General features: G+C 34.7%; 3 protein-coding genes and 1 long non-coding RNA gene across 4 annotated transcripts; 3 read left to right on the forward strand and 1 right to left on the reverse strand.

Moving 5' to 3' along the window:
- Nucleotides 1-1,460: 1,460 nt before the first annotated feature.
- Nucleotides 1,461-2,732, reverse strand: LOC128228843 (uncharacterized). The gene is made up of 3 exons (XR_008259989.1): nucleotides 2,656-2,732; nucleotides 1,942-2,026; nucleotides 1,461-1,615 (listed from the first exon to the last, which is right to left on the reverse strand). It is a non-coding gene; the product is annotated as an uncharacterized LOC128228843 (long non-coding RNA).
- Nucleotides 2,733-10,845: 8,113 nt separating this feature from the next.
- LOC128226103 (M-phase inducer phosphatase 1-like) lies at nucleotides 10,846-12,192 on the forward strand. Its single transcript, XM_052935998.1, has 3 exons — nucleotides 10,846-11,345; nucleotides 11,553-11,670; nucleotides 12,031-12,192. The coding sequence occupies exons 1-3, from the start codon at nucleotides 10,846-10,848 to the stop codon at nucleotides 12,190-12,192; spliced, it is 780 nt and encodes a 259-aa protein (XP_052791958.1).
- A 4,604-nt stretch (nucleotides 12,193-16,796) lies between these two features.
- LOC128226114 (M-phase inducer phosphatase 1-like) lies at nucleotides 16,797-19,017 on the forward strand. The gene is made up of 5 exons (XM_052936008.1): nucleotides 16,797-16,807; nucleotides 17,279-17,426; nucleotides 17,638-18,161; nucleotides 18,375-18,492; nucleotides 18,856-19,017. Exons 1-5 carry the CDS (start codon nucleotides 16,797-16,799, stop codon nucleotides 19,015-19,017), a joined length of 963 nt encoding a protein of 320 aa, XP_052791968.1.
- A 4,413-nt stretch (nucleotides 19,018-23,430) lies between these two features.
- LOC128226122 (M-phase inducer phosphatase 1-like) lies at nucleotides 23,431-25,647 on the forward strand. Its single transcript, XM_052936016.1, has 5 exons — nucleotides 23,431-23,441; nucleotides 23,912-24,059; nucleotides 24,271-24,794; nucleotides 25,005-25,122; nucleotides 25,486-25,647. Exons 1-5 carry the CDS (start codon nucleotides 23,431-23,433, stop codon nucleotides 25,645-25,647), a joined length of 963 nt encoding a protein of 320 aa, XP_052791976.1.
- The last annotated feature ends 291 nt before the right edge of the window (nucleotides 25,648-25,938 follow it).

Here is a 25,938-nt window from a genome sequence, read left to right on the forward strand (position 1 = left end):
CAAATGCTGGCCGGCCCTGACAAATTTTAAGCCATTCAAGATGGCTCAAAGTCTGTTAAAGAAATACAGCAATGCAATTTACTACGTCGCACTATTGTTTGTGCAGAGCAAGTTAAACATTTAGGTGCTGAGGTAGATAGTTTATTAAATTGCAATGCCCAGATTTCTAAATATCATGCAAAGACTTAGCATATTTTTGACAATTAATACTCATACTAATAAGCTTATTATCTTAAAATAGTTTATCAGCAGCCAATTGTATAAACACTGGTAAATAATTACCTCGGTAAGTAAAACCACCGGTAAATTCCGTGGTAATATTACCATGGCGGTAAATGCGTTGTATAAAAGAAATTACCAAGGCGGTAAATTTACCAGGGTAAATTTAACAAAATGTCCCATAATGCAATAGAGTGACGTCATTTTCCCGCAAAGCTGTCAGATTGGAGGTATCTTTTTTTATAAAAAAATGAATGTCCACATTCCATTTTTATAAAAAAAATATCTAAAAGGCAGGTTAATGACAAAATTCATTAAATCGGCCCAACAAGTATTCAACAAAACAGTACAAAGTATTATAAGCTACTCCCGTGGCTGATCAATAAAACACATGTATGCAACACTGCAAGGGGTAGGTTTATTCTGAATTCAGGGGTGTTACTCTTTACTTCATACAAAACGGTCAACGAATACCGCAGAAAAATGCGAACATTATTGCAATGATTTGCAAGTCATAATGACACAATATATCTGAATAATTTAAAAACAGAAATTAACTGACAAGAAATTATACTTGCTAACACAAATTTCAAAAAATATCTTTGAATGGCATCTTCCGTTTTTCTCACGCTGACACCTAAGGAATTTATAGTCAGTTTCAACTTGTCATAGAAATGATGCACTGAGTTTCATAGAATTGATTCTCATTAAAGTGATCAATAATTCATATCTTTAATCTAATATGTACCATTGTTTCAGTATTTGTTAATTAAAGCTGGGGGTCCATTGTTATATTTTAAACTGAATTATTGCTGAAATTAAGAATATATGTAAGAAAACACCACTGATTCTTTTTTGTGTCAATACAGACACATATTATAAATGTACTTGATATTTTCTATATCTTCTATGTGAAATGTCATTTCTTGAAGAATTCCATTTATTAAATGCTGCATCCAACCACTTTGCAAATTCATAAGATTGTTAAACTACATGCGACATTTGTATAATATATCAGTTATGTTTATTATTAATGACCAAATGATCTTGAATCTTTTTCTTTGATCTGGTTTGTAACATAATATTTTTTAACTATTTAAAAACTAAGCTGTCCCATTGTGGATGTCAAATTGAAGTGTTAGAAGTACTTTATTTTCATTTTACAGGAACATATTAAAAGTCAATATACAAGGAGTGTAACATTTATTTTCTATTTTCATTTAACTATAAATGGTCTTAAATTCAAAATCAAAGTCGATTCTTATGTATATACCAATAACCAGAATCAGCAATGTTAAACAGCATATAATTCACTAGCGGCTCCATGAAGTTCATGTTGTGATGTTTTCTTGACGGCACATTTGTCATATAACCTTGGTCTTCCACTGGTAGCAATCTAAAGATAAGTATAATTATTTTGTAATCATTAAAATTATATGTTGTCTGTGAAAATCAGCTTCATATCTTAAATGGCTGATTAATGAATATTGGATGCGGATATGGAAATATGCATATTAGGGGGTGGGGGGTGGCGGGGGGGGGGGGTGACGGCGTTCCCTAGAGGCCAATGTTTCTATAATTTGAAAGGTAAGTTAACAAGATCTTCGGTAAGAGATGATGGCTTTCACAATAAACAAACAAGTTAATGATATTTTGCTTTCATTCAAATGACAGTACACTGATAATTTACAGAAGAAAAATAAAAAAAAACCTTATTTTTACCTCACTGCTCTTGGTGTCTTTAATCATGTGCCTGTTATATGTTCTATCATCACACTGGCTCTGCTGGCTTTCGCTGATGAAAAGCCTAAAATGATTATAATATTCATTATCACAATTATGAAATGGTTGTGTACAATTGAACATAAACGTGCTAATCACAGAACTGTATATGTAACAGTATAATTCATAATTTATATACATTTTAACAAACTCAAAAAATCATACTTGGGTATGTTGTCATACCACAGCTGTTTATCAAATATACAGTAAACTTTTATATTATCAAGGCACTTCACAGTATTTGGTTAGCAGTCACCCCATTGTGTGCCTCTATATAAAAGAAAACTGTGGAAATAGACTATAGACTGAGGTATATTTCATAGAAAATGACGTCATAGCTGTCATTTACAGTATTGTTCAATGTTTACAGGCGGTTCAATTTGATTGTAAATATTTATGTGCAAAATACTCAAAAAATGTGCAAATTGGGATACATTTCAACAAAGTAAGGTCGAGACCTGCAATCAAGTGTTGGTCTCGAACCATTGCATTGAGCTTTGAAAGATTTTGGAACTATTTAAACGCGAAACAAGGTAAATAACTTTCTTAAACTTCAGATTTCTTGTGTCACTGTGTTTGTACATGAAATTTGTTCGTTGGAATATTTATAATGCATTTATTTGTTCACACAGTGAGTTATTGGCGATTTCTTACCTCTGTATTCCTGTCTTCTATTGATATGGACGTAATGGAACAGTTTTCTAAGCACGAAGTTTCAGTTTGTCTTTAAAAACGACAAAATGAGTTGTGAATCGAGCGTTTGTTTATGTCTGGTCGGCCATCTTGATTCTGGTAACTGAGACGGTAAATCAATTTACCCACCTCTTGGAGGAGGGTAAATATTACCGCGGTAAATAGCTTGGTAAAATCTTAATTTTGTTTTATACAATTGATTACCGCCAATTTACCAGGAAAATTACTGCCGGTAAAATATTACCCTGGGTAAATCTGTTTATACAATTGGCTGCAGATATCAGTTTAATTTTAATTTCTGTCCTGTTGTTTGGAAATTCAAAAGCAAGACCAACACAGAAAAAATTAGAAAAATGTTTTATAAAATTTTAGAAATTGCTTATATTGATTACGCCTCCACTTATGAAATTTATCTTCATATAGTTCCATTTCCAACATAACATGAGTAGTGCAAGATACATCGCAATTGAAACTTACAAATATCTGTACGGTATATTACCAGAATGTGTTTAAAACCATGTAGCATTTAAGACATGTAATTTTAATCTCAGATATAAAAACTGTGAATGGGTGCCATCTGTAAGAAAACTTAATATATTAGGTAGAATTGGACTGGTCCCTTTTGTAATTGCTCAATCGTGTATAACTGGTCAATTTTAAATAGAAATTTAGAACAAAGAGGTGTTTCACTATATATCTTTTATCATTGTCGTAACGGAAAATGAGTTATTTTTTTCAGTGGGATGGCTAAGACACATTGGTCAAGACGTTTTTTTCAAATACCCGAAAATAACAGAAAATATTTCAGCGGGGATTCTGAATATGAATAGCATTCATCAAATTTGAATAACAAGGGCCAATGTTTATTTTTGATAGTTCCAAATGCATATATTATTAACATATATCGAACACACAAACGTTGTTTTTGTCGACAAGATTTTATTTAGGTGATACGGTCTTTTTTATTCAATTAACATTCTTACACTGTGGAAGGCTTATATGGTCAGAACGGTGACCGGGCAAAGATTTGGATGTTAACTGTAGGAAAAGGATTGACCCTATCTTTAAGGGATACGGTTTATGATAATGTAAGCAAAATATAGTAGTAGTATTATCCGTAATTTATTTTTAAAGCCATTATACAGCGGCAAGACAACTAGCGGAGCCGACTGTGCGTGTGGACTAGTAGCAACGTCAGCAGGGAAAAAACTATCTGCATCAATATAATAAAAAAAGGCTTTTGCAAAAAATCATTATGTAACCTATAAAACTATATGCTTTTATTTACTCAAACTTAAGAAATTCCGGCTGACATTTTTATTTAAATACGCAAACACAGTAACACACCGCATTCCGCCCGGTTAGCTCAATCGGTAGAGCGTTTGACTCTGAATCGGTCAACCCGGGTTTGATTCCCGGGCGGGCCAGGTCACTTCTGTTGTGATTAGTTATAAAATCCTTTCCTACCATTTGCACTGTACCACTGCCCCTGGCATGTACAGAAGTTGACAATTCCTAGCAGAGGTGAAGGCACCTAGTACTGGTTCTGCCTAGGATAGGTGTGAGGTGGCTGAACTGTCACTCTTGGACCCTTTAATGTGCTCACGCCGGGACCCGGAGTATAAACTACTCCCACCACCACACCGCAAAATCTTAGGATGCAAGGGCCCAGAAAAACTTCTGTTTGTAAGCTCGTTTTAGTCGTCATGTATTTGTTCGGCAGCCTTGATTTCATTGACAATGTAAAACTAAGGTTGCACATAATAATATTCTTTAAAGATATTGGCCAAATAAACAGGATATAATATTAGGTGACATTTTTAAGAGACGATATCGGTTAATATACGAATAAAATAGTTTGCCTCATATCAGTCAAACTTGTTGAAAGTAGTAACAATCTTGTTTGATTCAAATTTGACACGTGTTTTCTCGTGTACATGTACAGTTTACAACCGTGAACATTTGATAGTTTTGAAACTAAAACAAAAAAACAGATGCTTAAATTGAAGAATATTGTCAGATGTTAGAAAAAACTCACATCGCTCATGAAGGCTACGCAAAATGTTAACGGAAATCTAGAAATTTAAAATATTTCAATTTATCAATAGGTTACATTAAAACAAATCACTCTGGGGTTAGAGGATGTTACCAAAATCACTCAAATAATTTGTGAGCAAGTACCTTGAAACTATGGGCTGGGAGATGGCCAAAATTGTCATTATCATCAAGATATGATTGAACCAAATACCCTAATGAGGCTTGTACCCACAAACTACCGGGGAAGATTCGAAAACCAACGTCAGTCTCATCCTGGTTAGGTTCAAACCCTTGACTCTTTGGTGAAAGGTGGACACCAATATCACTCCAACCTTTGTAGGGCTCGAACCTGCAGACCCTTTCGCCAGAGCCGGACACCAACAACAATCTCACACTCACGTATTATAATATGACCTTTGGTCTTGTCATTTATAAATGCCAATATGTCAGTCAGTCAGTCAATTAATTAGATAATGCAATGAACACAAGGTTCACTCTGATGCATTATGAAGCTTCGGAAATGCTACTTGTTACTATATTTTATCAAAATAAAAAAAAATCCAAAAAAGACCCGGAAAATACCAGAAAAAAGTTAAATATGTAGCATTCACTCATAAGAAATACCATTAAATTTAATAGTTCAAATGTATACAACTTCTTGCAATTTTGAAAAGCTCGGTATGATGTACCACGAACAATTATTTGTGAAAATAAATGAGAAACAAACAAACGAAAAATTGCTACTAAGTAGTATTAATTGATTTAAAAATAATTTGAACGTGTTGTATTGTACGAAATGAAAGTTCAGTTCATTATGAATGTCTGTATGATGCACAGTATGAGTGAATACACGGTATTTGACCTGACATAATTTATAATCATAGAAATGTCTACATGAATCCTCACCAACAACAGTAGTCACAATAATAAAAAAATACTAAGTTTACAAAGGCATAATAGTGTTTTTACAAATATACTAGACTTATAAGTAATTAAAGTCGGGTTTGGTTGGTGCCTCAATTCAGAATTGAATTGCAACACAGTACGAATGCTTATTACAAAGTATTCAGTGCAACGTGATATCTTAAATATGCACAAGTGTCAATATTGTTCTTTAGAATTCGATAGTTTCTTTACATCTCAAAAATTACAAGATAAGATATGTCATATTAAAGAAAATTTGAATCTTATAACTTTGTCAGATTTTAATCTAACTTTTGAGTTTTGTCTGATTATTCTGATATATTAACAGAACAGAACAGAACAGAACAGAACATATTTTATTTTCACTTAAACTTATACAGTTTTTCGTGATAAACATACATATTGCATACAAATACATAAATTGTATACAAATACATGAATTGTACAATTATACAATGTAGTAAGCAGACACATAATAAACGGATAGCTATGGATGAACTAATATAACTAAACTTTAAATGTTGTTTAACATAACATATGACATATTTCGTTACAAAGTTATTTGGAACATAATATTGTCTTAAATATTGTTCAATATAAGAACATAATAGTCACGGAAATATGTGATGCATGATATTTTGTACTGATTGTTATTACAGAATATTTGACATATTAACAACTCAAAATTGCATATATCAAACGATATAAATGTTGTATTATTCCTCGATATGAATCTTACAAATAATAATGATATCAACAGGTTTACATACATAATCACAATACGTGTAGCTACACATGTACCAACATATCATATCTTATTTTAAAAGCCTCGTACACGTATTTGGCTAACATGGATAGCTCTTTTTTATTTTGAGTACATAATAGTTATACAAACTTAAACATACTAGGTCTAACCCTATAGTATCTTTTTATATACGTCTGTCTTAATTGACTAAATCTAGAACACTTAAACACAAAATGAAACTCATCTTCTAATTCATCTAAATTACACATCTGGCAAATACGTAAATTTCTCTGTATACCTTCATATCTACCTGTTTGAACTCTTAGATTATGAGCACATATACGTAATTTTGTAACAGCAATTCTAAGGTTTCTTGACAATATCATATCTAAATATGGTTCAAACTCATGTGCAGTTTTAATTACCTTATATACAGTAAGGACATTATTTTCATTAATACTTGCGTACCATTGTTGTTTATATTCATCAACAAGGCGTTGCTTAAACATAGTTATAAAATGATTTTCATTAATTTGTTCATCATTACACCATACATAATAAAACCCATAGCGTGTAAGTAAATCTTTAACCTTATAAAACCAGTTATCAGCGTTAACACCAATATCTGACAAAACATCTCTCATTACAGAATGCATGATTATATTATTACTATTCTTGACTCTGAACCAGTACTTCAGAATACGTACATACCTATTAATATATAAAGGGTATCTACCCAGTTCACCATATACAGCGACATTAGAAGTTGACTGTCTAACACCAAGTATAGCTTTGCAAAATTTTAAATGTAATTTTTCCAACTGAGATGATTTTGTGAACCCCCAAACTTCGCACCCGTAAGTAATAGTAGACGCTACAAATGCGTCGAATAACTGCAAAGCTACTTTTGGTTTACATTCGTATCTTATTAAATTTGACAACAACATATTAAGAGCTTTCAATCCTTTACCATACAATGTCTGTGTATTTAAGGCAAAACTACCAGTATAATTCAATGTAACACCTAAGTAATTAAAATCATTTACAACCTCCAATATTTCATGTCCATACAACCAACTCTCATTATGCCTAACACCACCTCTCTTTCTAAATACAACAATTTTAGTTTTTGCTATGTTAACCTCTAGTCCCCAATTATTACAATAGCTGTGTAAACGATCTAATGACATCTGTAAATCTTCTGGGGTTTCTCCTAATACAACCATGTCGTCAGCAAATAACAACAAAATTAAACAGATATCGTGTAGTTCTAAGCCAATATTATTTCTATTTTGCAAAAACAATTCCAAGTCCTCTACAAATAGAGAAAACAACATCGGTGACATTATCTCCCCTTGTCTAAGACCTACTGCAATATCAAAATAATCTGAATAACTATTACAATGTCTTACACATGATTTAACAGACTGATACATACTACGTATTATACGTAACATTTTACCGTCTAAATTGGCTCTATACAGCTTTAACCACAACGCATTTAAATATATGGAATCAAAACAACGTTTCATATCAATAAAACTACAATATAGTCGTTTGTTTGCGCTGACATATTTTTTAACAATAGAATGAAGAATAAATACAGCATCAACAGTAGATCTGCCTTTTCTAAAGCCAAATTGTGCATCAGAAATAACTTCGTTTTCCTCACACCATTTAGATATGCGCCGATTTAAAACACATGTAAAAAGCTTTGAAAAATTACTTAACAAAGTGATACCTCTATAATTCTTTGTATCTGACTTATCTCCCTTCTTATAAAGAGGAATAATAATGCCCTTTGTCCAAGCAGTCGGGAAACACCCAGAATTTAAAATATTATTAAATATCTCCGTAATATAGCCTCCTAAAATATCACAGGCTTCAATAAAATATTCATTCAACAAAAAATCTTCACCTGGTGATTTATTTATCTTAATCACAGAAATAGCTTTACTAACTTCTTCATATGTTATCGGACAATCTAAGTCTCCAAAAGTATTGCTAAAATCATTAAAATCATGACTCATATTAAAATTTTCTGCATCATCATTTAAATCAAAATTGATATCTGTAAACATAGACTCAAAATGGGTTTTAAAATCTTCTAATGGTATATTACTACTGTTATTTGAATTCTGTGATTTAAAATATTTCCAAAAATCTTTGGGTTTACGACGCTTTAATTGTTCAAACTCTTGGCATCGTTTGAACTTAAATGCTCTCCGTTTCCTGGAAATAATATTTTTATACAGTTTCTTCAATCTACATAATTCAATCCTGTCATTCTCGTCACGAGAATTGTTATAAACAAACAAAGCGTTTTTATACACATATTTAGCATTTTTACATTCCTGGTCGAACCATTTCGACGACTCCGTAGTAACACGTTCTTCGAAACAAGGGTATTTCATAGCATGCTTGACAAACAATGGATCCGCTACTTCACGAACAATATCAGTAAAACCATTGACAACAAAATCAACATCAGTGTTCTGAAGTATTGTATTAAAGTCTGTAGTTCTGGCAATCAAACCATTTCTGAACACATCTTTTTCTTCGTCATTCCATTTTAAATAATCACATGCATAAGGTATGTCTTTAGTAACATGCGTATTGCATAGAATATTAAATGCTAAAGGAGCGTGGTCACTGTAAATATTAAATGGTTCAACAGCAAATTTATTCACCAATTTAAAATTGTGTTGGCTAAGTAACAGGTAGTCAATAACACTTGAACCGTTTGTATTAAAACATGTATAACTACCAATACCAAAGTCCGCTCCTAAACGGCCATTTACGATTCTTAATGAAGTCGCTTTACACAAGTCCAGCAATTTATTTCCATGTGCGTTATTGCCGTTATCTAGCGAATATCTTGGAAGTGGGAAATCACATATATAATCCTCTGAATCTATACCCGGTATATACATATCACATATTATACTATCTGATTTGCATGAAGTCCTGGCGTTAAAGTCCCCAGCGATCATCACTGTACCTAATGATTGGTAGTGGTTAATATCTTCTTCCAAACGCTGAAAAAGGTCCGTATCAATTATATTGTTAATGGGTGACGAATCGCCCCACATGTAGACTGCTACGAGATATATATCAGACTCGATTTTAAAGAATCCCTTGTCCAGTTTAATCCATATCATTGTGTCATGAACATTTTTAACGAACAGATGAAATCTCTTTAAAAAGGTAGCCCGCTTGGATGACCTACAACAACAGCTTACATGTACTTTAACATGTACTTTGAGAGGCGATTGGCCAATTAAAAGTCTCAAACTCTTCCGATATGTTAAGATCATTATCACTTTACTTATAAAACATATTGAGTAAACCAAACTTTGACCGTTGATTGCTCTTTTCTTAATTAGTTAGTCTTGTGAGAAAATAATTTAAAGAGAGGGATAATTTTTCTACTCGATAATTTAGAAACGTATTAGTTGAAATTGTTCTTCATGGTGGATATGATATATAAACTGTTTTCTGAAATATTAAAAATTATATTTTGTGAAAAGTTCACCATCAACAGTTTCAAACTGCAACTTTTGTTCAGAATACCACGTATCAATATGCCGCTCAAGTAAGATTCCATCGAATAGTTTAGATGTTTTTGTGTTTGTTTTTTTAATTTTCATTAGTAATAGTTTTTAAAACTGACGAAACGTTCTGTATTGTTCTTAAATCAGCATAAAGGTGAACAATTAATACTGGATAGTGAAAGCCGTAATTTCAAGTTTTGATTTAAATATAATTCCTCGATGTCCTTAATGTTGTTGTTGTTATTGTAAATTGTAGCATTTTTTATTATATAACAGTTATAGTGTTTTAATATATAAGCACTATTAGAAATAGAAAATGTGTAATGAAACGTTTCAAATCAAAATATTAAGAAGTATACATAACTTAACCTTTTACGCATTGATTTTATTTTTCAGAACTCTAAAATGATCCAAAATACTGCAGCAATGTGATAGTGTTTTTCATAGAGAATAAATATAATTAAAACTAAACAAGTTTTGTCCATGTGTTAAAAGTGGTTTATTATTGTAGATTGCGTTTGTTCGATGACGTCAGTTCCGGATTCGGTCACGACCGCGAAGCTTCCCCTGCTGAACTCGAGGCCATGTTGACTCCTAGAGCATCAGGAAACAATGTTTTCTGCAGGGGGGATAATCATGGACAAGACACGCCTTTGTCGGTACGTGATACGGACATTTATCAATTAAAACCGTCGTATTTGTTGTATTTGAGGCGCAGCTGTGTCTAGAATAATATCACTTATTATATTGTTTTAGTGTCAAACTAACGAGGGAACCGCATATTCAAAATAAATCATTTATTTAATTATATAAATTATATGCTATTTAGGTCATTTTGAAAACACTGACGCTAATTTCAATTTGCAGATTAAAATTTCTGCAAAACCGATGATGCGACGTCGTACTGCGTTTGACGTCCGACGCGGTCTCTTTTCCGGAAAGCGCTCTGCTTGTGTGGACCTAATATTATCACCATTACAAGCGATCAAAAAGGCCAAAGATGTTTCGTGCAAAACTCCCAAATCCAACGAACGTTGTAGAAACGGGATCATCAGCGCGGTCGAAACGCTTGAAACTGGAGATGACATGATCGCTGACGGGTCATGTAAATACTCACTTCCGACAATTCCCGGAAAGCACAAAGACCTTACGTCCATCTCACCGGAAGTGATGGCTGATGTTATTCGTGGAAGTTTCAGTGACGTCATTGGTGACGTCACCATTGTGGATTGCCGGTACCCGTACGAGTTCAAGGGCGGGCACATCATAGGGGCTGTAAACATGTACACGAAAGATGAGGTCAACAGCTTGCTTCAGAAACCAGTAGCTGACAACAAGCGTCACGTGCTGATTTTCCACTGTGAATTCTCATCAGAAAGAGGGCCGAAAATGTAAGTTTTCGGTCTAGACTTCGCACAAGCTAGCGTGACACAACGTCAAATTCTCCTTCCTCATTCACGATTTATCATGTGTGTACATTTTATATTTTACTTAGAAGGGAAAACTATGCATAAACATCTTCTACGTAAATAACATTCTGATTTTTGGTCCAAATTGTGTGTTTTTCGCGTGTGCATGTACTTTTTTTATTTGCACAGGTACCGGTTTCTGCGCGCGCAAGACCGGATGTTGAACAGCGACAATTACCCGCGACTGAACTTCCCGGAAGTGTACCTACTCCATGGCGGATACAAGGCCTTTTTCAACAAGTATCAGGTATGGATCAACATAATTCTAAGTACGGATCAATTACCTTTTTGTGAACATTGTGCTGTTGGAGTTTATATCTATAAATAAATTAGGAAAAATTATCTTTTAATATTTAAATTCATGAAAGTATACATGAATGTTTTTTGGAGGAAGAACAATAATCATTCAATTGTTTGAACTGAGTTAGTGTAATCGCCATTCAGTCCGAAATAAATATGATATACTTTGGTTGTGACGCGTATTGTATTGCGTATGAGGCATACACTATTTTGTTTAAAAGCGTCGAGAATATTTAATATACATGTATTTTTCTACATGTTTACGAATACATATCATAAACATATGTTTTATTCCCTTCTATTCCAGGACCTATGTGATCCGATCAGCTACAAACCCATGTTGCATGAGAACCACTCTGCCGACCTACGTCACTTCCGGGTGAAGTCTAAATCCTGGACAGGAGATGACGGCAATCAGAAGACAAGTAGACGCTACCGCAGTCGTCTAGGCCGCCACCTTAGTTTCTGAAGCTTGTTGAACTTTAACTTAAGGCATTTTAGAAATGTGACTAAACAGAAAAAATCAAGTGATGTCATTTCTCCCAGTGACGTCCTGATCTAAAAAGGAACGATCCAGCCGCCTTTTGGTTTGACTGCGTAGAAAAGACAAACATGCGACGAGATATATTTCTAAAAGTACCTGAGCGCCTGATTTACATCTGTGAACGGATTTACATGTTTGTGTTCCTTAAAAAGTGTGTTTTAAATTGTTGATTATTATAACAATGCTAAACGAAGAACCGAACGTTTGTTGGAGAAATAGGGCAGGGGAAAGTGCAATATTATTTGAACCTGAGAAGATTACGTCATGACAATGACCGGTAGTTTTATGCCAAACACACTTACATGGGCATGTGTTGACATCCTGTTGTTGATAATATTGTAAATACATTACATTGCAACATATATGACTAATCATAAGTGCTACCTATTTATATGATTAAAGAAACTGCCATGTTAGTTCTCGTTTATTCATTATCAATACGCCATTAATTAGTAAACATTAAACTGTATAATTTACTGTGATCATGCGTAACGTGCGAGCGAAGTGACGCTGAACATTCTATAGGCAACTAACAAGTATTGCACAAATGCAGAAAAGCAAGTCAGACTCTATGGGCACAACTGTTACCTGCTACCAATTCGCCATCGATGAACACTTTGCTGTTCTAATTTATCATGAAGTATATGCTATACCAAGCGTAATCATGAGTATGAATTGTCTATGGAAGCCAGTGGCGAACGTAGCAAGGCTCAATATGTTTTAGAGGACGGCTACTTATGATCTGTCCGATTTTGTTACATTAAATGTATGGCCAAAGGAAAGCAAGTCGAGCACGATATGCACAACTGTTGCTTGCAACCAACTGACGGAACCACATTATTGACAGATCACTTTGGGGTTTGTTTGCAAAGTCATGTCTTGATTAAATTCATCCCTTAAACTAAGCTTATACAACTTTCATGGTATTTATACTAAAATACTATTGATCAAGAAATGCTTCTTGTGTAATTAAGTTAAAGTTAAAAGCAAACAAACATATACTTCTTATTCTTCTTTGAGATAAAATGTGTTTTGAAAAGTTAAATTATAAAAACAATGTTTGATAATGGTTATCTTTAAACCCATTAAATACGTTACGGGCGTCATGCTGAGAATAACTGAGATTTTAATTGAAATTGGCAATGGAATTATCATTCTACATAATCATTAGATGTAAGAGCCAGAACAACCTTTATTTTTTAAAACGTTAATTATCTGTACTCGCTATTGTAGCATTTTAGTCGTCTTGCATTTGTCTTTAGCCTTAAATTGAAAAGCTATTTCCAAATTATGGTTGCACTTAAACTATTTCTTATAACTGTTGGCCAAATAAACATGTTATATGTGACATTTTTTAAAAAAAAGAAAATATCTCTGAAGACAAGACCTACATACAATGCCGCAAATCAGTTTAAAATAATGATTGAAAAATGTTTAGATCTTATTTGATTAAAAGTTGACAGATGTTTTTTCGTGTACATGTAATGTTTCCGAACGTGATCGTTTGATCGTTTAGAAAATAAAAACAACAACAACAACAAATTAGGTGCTTCACTTCAAGAGTTCTGTAAGATTTCAGGAAAAGCCCATTTCAACCGAATTTTTGAAATTTAATTTCTTTTATCAATAGGTATCATGAAAACCTCTATAACTCAGGAAGCAGGAACGCTTTTATTTCATTGTTTTTATCTCACTTTTGTTATGACGTTATTCAAATGGTATAGAGCTCGAATGTTACAAACGTTGTTAGGTTTATGAATCAGTCTGTAAATGGCGTCCGTTTTGAGAGGACATGGAAAACTATTTCCCTGTGAGGCTTAACCCCACGACCTGTCTTTAGTGACAGGTGAACGCCAATATTAATCTCGACCCGATGGGGCTCGTATTCATGACCGCTTAGGTGAGAAGCGTGCACCATTTTTACTCTCACCGAAGTGGAGGTTGAACCATGAGCTCCTGGGTGAAAGGCGGATATCAATAGCATTTTAACCCTGGTGTGGGCTCGAAAGAGGCGGTCACTAGAATGACTTAGTGGCGGTCACTAGTATGACTTAGAGGCAGTCACAAATATGACTTAGGGGTGGTCATTACTATGACTTAGAGGCGGTCACTAGTATGACTTAGAGGCGGTCACTAGTATGACTTAGAGGCGGTCACAAATATTACCTATGGGCGGTCACTAGTATGACTAAGAGGCGGTCACTAGTATGACTTAGAGGCGGTCACTAGTATGACTTAGAGGCGGTCACTAGTATGACTTAGGGGCGGTCACTAGTATGACTTAGGGGCGGTCACTAAGTTTAGTGGGTTTAAACCCTAGAAGTCGTGAGTAGAGGGCGGACACCAGTATCATTCTCGCACTAGTGGAATCGAATCCACGAGCTTATGAGTGGGAGGTTGATTATCATTCAGGTGGGTTCGAATCTAAGAACCCGTTAGTGTGAGGCTGGCACAAGCATCATTCTCACCCTGGTGGGGCTTGTACCCAAGATCGTATTGTTCAGAGGCGGACACCAGTATCATTCTCAACCCCTGGTTGGGCTTGTACCCAAGACCGTATGGTTCAGAGGCGGGCACCAGTATCATTCTCGAACCGGTGGGCTCGAACCAGCGACAGTATTATAACTCTCACCCTTTGTTCCAACCCACAATAAGTGATGAATATTTATTTTACATCTGTTTTTTTTTAACAAAACAGTTTAGACTTACAGGTTATTAAAGACGGGTTTGATTGGTGTTTAATTTCAGAATTCTTTCTGGAAAAAGACAAGTGTTCTTAAATTATTTTTATACAAAGTATTCAATACAAATTTTGTTTTGTAACTTGAAAGAATGACGAAGTGTCAATATTGTTCTTTAGAATTCGATAAGATATTTCAATCTTAAATGATACAAGATAAGATATGTCATATTAAAGAAAACTTCAATATTTTTAACTTTGTCAGATTTTTATCAAATATTCATAGTTTTGTCGGAATATTCCGATTACATTCATTTACGCGTAGATGAATCTATTTGAAATGTAACCCGTTTTAATGAATAACAACAACAGATAGATAGATAGATACTTTTTTATTCCTCCATAAGTGAAGAGATTAACTTATATACAGATGTTACAAACTATATATACACACATCGATGATATGATTTACACGAACATCAAAAGAACATTGCGATATAATATAGATGGACATTATGAACATTAAACATTTCGAGTAATCATTTACAATCTCTACATGGCGCTTTCTATGTAAAATACAAGTAAAGCACATTTTTCCAGATTAGTAATAGCCTAGCAAAGTAAACACTAAGGTTGCCTTGAACAAAACGAAAATTAAGACAGTTTATACCGTTTTTAAAGCTATTTAGTAATCAAAGTTACACCCTCCGCAAGAGTCTGACTATTGCAACTGTGACAAGATAGTTGACAAAGCTTTCATCATAAATATCGGTACTAAGTGAAAATAGATACACACATTGATCAGTACATGTCATTGTCATTATCGACTTAAAAATGTCGATCCCACACTGTTCGTAAATTGTATCCCAAAGGGAATTACGGTACTCTTCCTTTGCATGACAATAAAGTAAGAGATGAACAATAATATTGTCTTTCCTTAAATTACAGCATTTACAAATTTGTAAATATGAGCGTGACACAAATAGACCAAAATCACTTAGAATCTGCTTACAGATTGATCGCAGTTTGGGTTTATTTCTTGCAATAATCCATAGTGGCGAACAATTATTAAAATATATCATATTTTGCATTGCTCGATTTTCGTTCACAGTTTGTTCAAAAGTAGTTTGTCTATCTGGGAGTAACACGCTTTTGTTAATAGTTTTTTTCCATTCATACTTGGATGGAAATTGCCCAGTATTTATATATTGCGTTATATAATCGACTAAAAGGTATTTTTGGCACAAGCGATAAATGTCAGGTACAAAACCTACAGTTTGTCTATTAAAGTTGATGTAGCGTATTAGTCTACTGTTGAAGATGATCTTCGCTAAATATTGACACGGAAGTCTGCACATTTGACAGAAAAATTAAAGTTTTTTACAATCGATAAGTACTTCAATAGATGTAATGTTCAAAGTAGATAAAGCGAATTTAGTAGCAACACTACTTTAAAATCCGTGCATGTGTTTTACATAAAACCTATGCGCAACTTCTAGTCTCTGAATTTCAGCTTACATGTACATTGACATGTACTTTGAGAGACGATTGGCCAATTAAACGTCTCAAACTCTTCCGATATGTTAAGATCATTATCACTACACCCATAAAACATATTGTGTAAACCAATTTTTGTCTGTTGATTGCACCTTTCTTAATTAGAAAGTCTTGTGAGAAATAATTTAAAGAGAGAGATAATTTTTCTACTCGATAATTAAGAAACGCAAAATAAGTTAAATAAGATATAATATATAAACTGTTTTAAAAAATATTGGAAATCATATTTTGTGAAAGCTTCACCATCAACAGTTTCCTACTGCAACTTCTGTTCAGAATACCACGTATCACTATGTCGCTCAGGTAGGTTTCTATCAAATAGTTTAGATGTTGTTGCGGTTTTTTTTTTTAATTTTTGATTTAAGTATAATTCCTTGATGTTGTTGTTATTGTGATTTGTAGCAATTTATTCTTTATTATATAATAGTAATGGTGTTAAAATATATAAACACTATTAGAAATAGAAGAATGTCAAATAAAACGTTTTAAATCAAAATATTAAGTTGTGCACATAACTTTATTTGTTAGACGTTGAATCTATTTTCAGAAATATAAAAATGATCAAAATATATCAGAAATGTAAAAAACACAGAGAAAATTATATATTTAAAACTAGACAAGTTACGTCCATGTTTTAAAAGTGGAGAGCAATTATATAGCTTTGGAGAGCATGAATTTACAAGTATTAACACCAAGTTAAATATAGACGATTTAAGTTAGTGATGCATATAACAATGTTCGTATACTCAGTTCTCAATGTTCTTAACTTTTCAGATTGAGACTGTTCGATGACGTCATTTCCGGATTCGGTCACGACTGCGAAGCTTCCCCTGTTGAATTCGAGGCAATGTTGACGCCTAGAGGATCAGGGAACAATGCTTTCTGCAGGGGAGACAATCATGGACAAGGCACGCCTTTGTCGGTACGTGACACGGAACTTTATCATTTTAAACCGCCATATTCTTTTTGATTTGAGGCGTAGCTGTGTTTAGCAGAATATAACTTATTATATTTTCTTAAGTGTCAAACAAACGAGGCAACCGCATTTTCAAAATGAATGGGTTTTTTAATATACATAAATTATATGCTACTTAGGTCATGTTTACAAAACTGAGGCCAATTTCTATTTGCAGATTGAAATTCCTGCAAAACCGATGATGCGACGTCGTACTGCGTTTGACGTCAGACGCGGTCTCTTTTCCGGAAAGCGCTCTGCTGATGTAGACCTAAACATATCACCAGTACAAGCAGTCAAAAAGGCAAAAGATGTTTCGTGCATAACTCTCAAATCCAACGAATGGTTAACAAACGGGATCATCAGCGCAGTCGAAACGCTTGAAATCAGAAATGACATGATCGCTGACGGGTCAAGGGGATACACACTTTCGACCATTTCCGGAAAGCACCACGACCTTACGACCATCTCCCCGGAAGTGATGGCTGACGTCATTTGTGGACGTTTCAATGACGTCATTGGTAACGTCACCATTGTCGATTGCCGGTACCCGTACGAGTTCGAGGGCGGGCACATCAGAGGGGCTGTTAACTTGTACACGAAAGATGAGGTCAACAGCTTGCTTCAGAAACCTGTAGCTGACGACAATCGTTACGTGCTGATCTTCCACTGTGAATTCTCATCAGAAAGAGGGCCTAAAATGTAAGTTGTCACTCAAAACGTCGTGCAAGCCAAATTGACGCAGCGTCAAATACCCCTTTCTCATCCACGATATATCGTGTGTACGTTGTATATTCTACTTAGAAAGAAAAACTATGCATCAACACCTTCACCGTAAAAAATATTCTGATTCTTGGTCCAAATTGTTTGTTTTTCAGATGTGCATGTATTTAATATATATTTTTACTTGGACAGGTACCGGTTCCTGCGCGCGCAAGACCGGATGTTGAACAACGACAGTTACCCTCGACTCAACTTCCCGGAAGTGTACCTTCTCCAAGGCGAATACAAGGCCTTCTTCAACAAGTATCAGGTATGGTTCAGCGTTAATTCTAAGTACGGATCAATTACCTTTTTGTGAACATTGTGCTGTTAGAGTTTATATTTATAAATAAATTAAGAAAAATTCTCTTTTAATATTTAAATACCTGAAAGTTTCAATGCATGTAGTTTAGAGGAAGAACAATAGTCATTCAATTGTTTGAACTGAGTTAGTGTAATCGCCAATCAGTCCGAAATAAATATGAAATACATTGGTTGCGACTCGTATTTTATTGCGTATGAGGCATACTCTATTTTATTTAAAGGCGTCGAGAATATTTATATATACATGTATTTTTCTGCATGTTTACTAATACATATCATATACATATGTTTTTATTTCCTTCTATTCCAGGACTTATGTGATCCGATCAGCTACAAACCCATGTTGCATGAGAACCACTCGGCCGATCTACGTCACTTCCGGGTGAAGTCTAAATCCTGGACAGGAGATGACGGCAATCAGAAGACAAGTAGACGCCACCGCAGTCGTCTAGGCCGCCATCTTAGTTTCTGAATCGCTTGTTGAACTTTTATTTAAGGCATTTTAGAAATGTGACAAAACAGAAAAAAATCAAGTGATGTTATTTCTCCCAGTAACGTCCTGATCTAAAAAGGAACGATCAGGCCTCGTTTTAGTTTGACTGAGTAGAAAAGTCAAAAACGCGGCGCGATGTATTTCTTAAAGTACCGGAGCGCTTGATTTACATCTGTGAACTTGTTTGCGATCCTTTTTTTAAACTGTTTTAAATTGTAGATTCTCATTATAATGCAAAACGAAGTAATGTTCGTTTGTTAGTGAAATAGGCCAGGGGAAAGTGCAATATTATTTTATCCCGAGAAGATTGCGTTACGACAATGACCGGTAGTTTTATGCCAGACAATACACTTTTATGTACATGTGTTGAAATTCAATTGTTGATTTAATTGTAAATACATTACATTATGATATAAATAACTAATATTAAGTGCTACTAATTTATATGAATAAAGAAACTGCCATGTAAAATTTCGCTTATTCATTATCTTAAATACGTCATTGATTAACATTTTAATATTTTCTATGTTATTAGATATATGCTATATCATGAGTGATCATGAGTAGCCGTTGTCTTTAAAAATGGCTTGCCAGCGTAAAGCGAAGCTCAACATTTTATAGACAACTAACATGCAATGTATAAGACGATGTGCATAACTGTTGCCTGCTTCTTGCAATAACGAAACCAACATTTTGTCTTTTGTCTATAAGAAATTTGAAGTCAATTTGGGGATTTCCTGCCTTCCTCCCCAACTGAGGTCGCCGAAAATAATTTAATCTAAATTTGAATAGGCAAACAAAGAAATACACCACAAAAATCCACTTGATTTAGAGTGATCATGGTGTCCACCTCTTTCCCGATAATCCGTTGGTTTAATCTTTACCAGACTGAGAGTGATATTTGTGTAAGGCCCTCACATAGAGCACTTGTATGAAAATGGTGTTTATCTCTCACCAAATGGGTCGTGGATTTAAACCCCACCAGAGACATTCCCTCAAGTCCTCTGAAAATGGCCGCAAGTCACAGTAACAGGATTTGAGCGTAATTCATCAACACTCGAGCTGTATGCCATGGAAATAGTTTCATAACAAAAGTCAGAAGGAATTACTCCTGCTTCATAAGTCATTAACTATGGCACCTGTTTCTTTAATAAATGAACTTTCTTTATTTCTGAAATCTAAAAAACGATCGTAAACTTTACATGTAGACGAAAACACTTGTGTCTTCTATTAATCAAACTAAACCTTAACTACGTTCAACTGAGTTTAATTGATTTGACACATAGTATTTGGGCCTTATTTTGACCGATAATATTGTCTTTTTAAAAATATCATGTATATCATGTTTATTTGGCCACTATTGATCGTTTGATCGTTTAGAAAATAAAAACAACAACAGCAACAAATTAGGTGCTTCACTTCAAGAGTTCTGTAAGATTTCAGGAAAAGCCCATTTCAACCGAATTTTTGAAATTTAATTTCTTTTATCAATAGGTATCATGAAAAACTCTATAACTCAGGAAGCAGGAACGCTTTTATTTCATTGTTTTTATCTCACTTTTGTTATGACGTTATTCAAATGGTATAGAGCTCGAATGTTACAAACGTTGTTAGGTTTATGAATCAGTCTGTAAATGGCGTCCGTTTTGAGAGGACATGGAAAACTATTTCCCTGTGAGGCTTAACCCCACGACCTGTCTTTAGTGACAGGTGAACGCCAATATTAATCTCGACCCGATGGGGCTCGTATTCATGACCGCTTAGGTGAGAAGCGTGCACCATTTTTACTCTCACCGAAGTGGAGGTTGAACCATGAGCTCCTGGGTGAAAGGCGGATATCAATAGCATTTTAACCCTGGTGTGGGCTCGAAAGAGGCGGTCACTAGAATGACTTAGTGGCGGTCACTAGTATGACTTAGAGGCGGTCACAAATATGACTTAGGGGTGGTCATTAGTATGACTTAGAGGCGGTCACTAGTATGACTTAGAGGCGGTCACTAGTATGACTTAGAGGCGGTCACAAATATTACCTATGGGCGGTCACTAGTATGACTAAGAGGCGGTCACTAGTATGACTTAGAGGCGGTCACTAGTATGACTTAGAGGCGGTCACTAGTATGACTTAGGGGCGGTCACTAGTATGACTTAGGGGCGGTCACTAAGTTTAGTGGGTTTAAACCCTAGAAGTCGTGAGTAGGGGGCGGACACCAGTATCATTCTCGCACTAGTGGAATCGAATCCACGAGCTTATGAGTGGGAGGTTGATTATCATTCAGGTGGGTTCGAATCTAAGAACCCGTTAGTGTGAGGCTGGCACAAGCATCATTCTCACCCTGGTGGGGCTTGTACCCAAGATCGTATTGTTCAGAGGCGGACACCAGTATCATTCTCAACCCCTGGTTGGGCTTGTACCCAAGACCGTATGGTTCAGAGGCGGGCACCAGTATCATTCTCGAACCGGTGGGCTCGAACCAGCGACAGTATTATAACTCTCACCCTTTGTTCCAACCCACAATAAGTGATGAATATTTATTTTACATCTGTTTTTTTTAACAAAACAGTTTAGACTTACAGGTTATTAAAGACGGGTTTGATTGGTGTTTAATTTCAGAATTCTTTCTGGAAAAAGACAAGTGTTCTTAAATTATTTTTATACAAAGTATTCAATACAAATTTTGTTTTGTAACTTGAAAGAATGACGAAGTGTCAATATTGTTCTTTAGAATTCGATAAGATATTTCAATCTTAAATGATACAAGATAAGATATGTCATATTAAAGAAAACTTCAATATTTTTAACTTTGTCAGATTTTTATCAAATATTCATAGTTTTGTCGGAATATTCCGATTACATTCATTTACGCGTAGATGAATCTATTTAAAATATAACCCGTTTTAATGAATAACAACAACAGATAGATAGATAGATAGATACTTTTTTATTCCTCCATAAGTGAAGAGATTAACTTATATACAGATGTTACAAACTATATATACACACATCGATGATATGATTTACACGAACATCAAAAGAACATTGTGATATAATATAGATGGACATTATGAACATTAAACATTTCGAGTAATCATTTACAATCTCTACATGGCGCTTTCTATGTAAAATACAAGTAAAGCACATTTTTCCAGATTAGTAATAGCCTAGCAAAGTAAACACTAAGGTTGCCTTGAACAAAACGAAAATTAAGACAGTTTATACCGTTTTTAAAGCTATTTAGTAATCAAAGTTACACCCTCCGCAAGAGTCTGACTATTGCAACTGTGACAAGATAGTTGACAAAGCTTTCATCATATCGGTACTAAGTGAAAATAGATACACACATTGATCAGTACATGTCATTGTCATTACCGACTTAAAAATGTCGATCCCACACTGTTCGTAAATTGTATCCCAAAGGGAATTACGGTACTCTTCCTTCGCATGACAATAAAGTAAGAGATGAACAATAATATTGTCTTTCCTTAAATTACAGCATTTACAAATTTGTAAATATGAGCGTGACACAAATAGACCAAAATCACTTAGAATCTACTTACAGATTGATCGCAGTTTGGGTTTATTTCTTGCAATAATCCATAGTGGCGAACAATTATTAAAATATATCATATTTTGCATTGCTCGATTTTCGTTCACAGTTTGTTCAAAAGTAGTTTGTCTATCTGGGAGTAACACGCTTTTGTTAATAGTTTTTTTCCATTCATACTTGGATGGAAATTGCCCAGTATTTATATATTGCGTTATATAATCGACTAAAAGGTATTTTTGGCACAAGCGATAAATGTCAGGTACAAAACCTACAGTTTGTCTATCAAAGTTGATGTAGCGTATTAGTCTACTGTTGAAGATGATCTTCGCTAAATATTGACACGGAAGTCTGCACATTTGACAGAAAAATTAAAGTTTTTTACAATCGATAAGTACTTCAATAGATGTAATGTTCAAAGTAGATAAAGCGAATTTAGTAGCAACACTACTTTAAAATCCGTGCATGTGTTTTACATAAAACCTATGCGCAACTTCTAGTCTCTGAATTTCAGCTTACATGTACATTGACATGTACTTTGAGAGACGATTGGCCAATTAAAAGTCTCAAACTCTTCCGATATGTTAAGATCATTATCACTACACCCATAAAACATATTGTGTAAACCAATTTTTGTCTGTTGATTGCACCTTTCTTAATTAGAAAGTCTTGTGAGAAATAATTTAAAGAGAGAGATAATTTTTCTACTCGATAATTAAGAAACGCAAAATAAGTTAAATAAGATATAATATATAAACTGTTTTCAAAAATATTGGAAATCATATTTTGTGAAAGCTTCACCATCAACAGTTTCCTACTGCAACTTCTGTTCAGAATACCACGTATCACTATGTCGCTCAGGTAGGTTTCTATCAAATAGTTTAGATGTTGTTGCGGTTTTTTTTTTAATTTTTGATTTAAGTATAATTCCTTGATGTTGTTGTTATTGTGATTTGTAGCAATTTATTCTTTATTATATAATAGTAATGGTGTTAAAATATATAAACACTATTAGAAATAGAAGAATGTCAAATAAAACGTTTTAAATCAAAATATTAAGTTGTGCACATAACTTTATTTGTTAGACGTTGAATCTATTTTCAGAAATATAAAAATGATCAAAATATATCAGAAATGTGAAAAACACAGAGAAAATTATATATTTAAAACTAGACAAGTTACGTCCATGTTTTAAAAGTGGAGAGCAATTATATAGCTTTGGAGAGCATGAATTTACAAGTATTAACACCAAGTTAAATATAGACGATTTAAGTTAGTGATGCATATAACAATGTTCGTATACTCAGTTCTCAATGTTCTTAACTTTTCAGATTGAGACTGTTCGATGACGTCATTTCCGGATTCGGTCACGACTGCGAAGCTTCCCCTGTTGAACTCGAGGCAATGTTGACGCCTAGAGGATCAGGGAACAATGCTTTCTGCAGGGGAGACAATCATGGACAAGGCACGCCTTTGTCGGTACGTGACACGGAACTTTATCATTTTAAACCGCCATATTCTTTTTGATTTGAGGCGTAGCTGTGTTTAGCAGAATATAACTTATTATATTTTCTTAAGTGTCAAACAAACGAGGCAACCGCATTTTCAAAATGAATGGGTTTTTTAATATACATAAATTATATGCTACTTAGGTCATGTTTACAAAACTGAGGCCAATTTCTATTTGCAGATTGAAATTCCTGCAAAACCGATGATGCGACGTCGTACTGCGTTTGACGTCAGACGCGGTCTCTTTTCCGGAAAGCGCTCTGCTGATGTAGACCTAAACATATCACCAGTACAAGCAGTCAAAAAGACAAAAGATGTTTCGTGCATAACTCTCAAATCCAACGAATGGTTAACAAACGGGATCATCAGCGCAGTCGAAACGCTTGAAATCAGAAATGACATGATCGCTGACGGGTCAAGGGGATACACACTTTCGACCATTTCCGGAAAGCACCACGACCTTACGACCATCTCCCCGGAAGTGATGGCTGACGTCATTTGTGGACGTTTCAATGACGTCATTGGTAACGTCACCATTGTCGATTACCGGTCCCCGTACGAGTTCGAGGGCGGGCACATCAGAGGGGCTGTTAACTTGTACACGAAAGATGAGGTCAACAGCTTGCTTCAGAAACCTGTAGCTGACGACAATCGTTACGTGCTGATCTTCCACTGTGAATTCTCATCAGAAAGAGGGCCTAAAATGTAAGTTGTCACTCAAAACGTCGTGCAAGCCAAATTGACGCAGCGTCAAATACCCCTTTCTCATCCACGATATATCGTGTGTACGTTGTATATTCTACTTAGAAAGAAAAAACTATGCATCAACACCTTCACCGTAAAAAATATTCTGATTCTTGGTCTTGTTTGTTTTTCAGATGTGCATGTATTTAATATATATTTTTACTTGGACAGGTACCGGTTCCTGCGCGCGCAAGACCGGATGTTGAACAACGACAGTTACCCTCGACTCAACTTCCCGGAAGTGTACCTTCTCCAAGGCGGATACAAGGCCTTCTTCAACAAGTATCAGGTATGGTTCAGCGTTAATTCTAAGTACGGATCAATTACCTTTTTGTGAACATTGTGCTGTTAGAGTTTATATTTATAAATAAATTAAGAAAAATTCTCTTTTAATATTTAAATACATGAAAGTTTCAATGCATGTAGTTTAGAGGAAGAACAATAGTCATTCAATTGTTTGAACTGAGTTAGTGTAATCGCCAATCAGTCCGAAATAAATATGAAATACATTGGTTGCGACTCGTATTTTATTGCGTATGAGGCATACTCTATTTTATTTAAAGGCGTCGAGAATATTTATATATACATGTACTTTTCTGCATGTTTACTAATACATATCATATACATATGTTTTTATTTCCTTCTATTCCAGGACTTATGTGATCCGATCAGCTACAAACCCATGTTGCATGAGAACCACTCGGCCGATCTACGTCACTTCCGGGTGAAGTCTAAATCCTGGACAGGAGATGACGGCAATCAGAAGACAAGTAGACGCCACCGCAGTCGTCTAGGCCGCCATCTTAGTTTCTGAATCGCTTGTTGAACTTTTACTTAAGGCATTTTAGAAATGTGACAAAACAGAAAAAAATCAAGTGATGTTATTTCTCCCAGTAACGTCCTGATCTAAAAAGGAACGATCAGGCCTCGTTTTAGTTTGACTGAGTAGAAAAGTCAAAAATGCGGCGCGATGTATTTCTTAAAGTACCGGAGCGCTTGATTTACATCTGTGAACTTGTTTGCGATCCTTTTTTTAAACTGTTTTAAATTGTAGATTCTCATTATAATGCAAAACGAAGTAATGTTCGTTTGTTAGTGAAATAGG

The sequence above is a fragment of the Mya arenaria genome, chromosome 1 (assembly GCF_026914265.1).
Source record: "Mya arenaria isolate MELC-2E11 chromosome 1, ASM2691426v1".
In the NCBI taxonomy this organism is placed as follows: Eukaryota; Metazoa; Mollusca; class Bivalvia; order Myida; family Myidae; genus Mya; species Mya arenaria.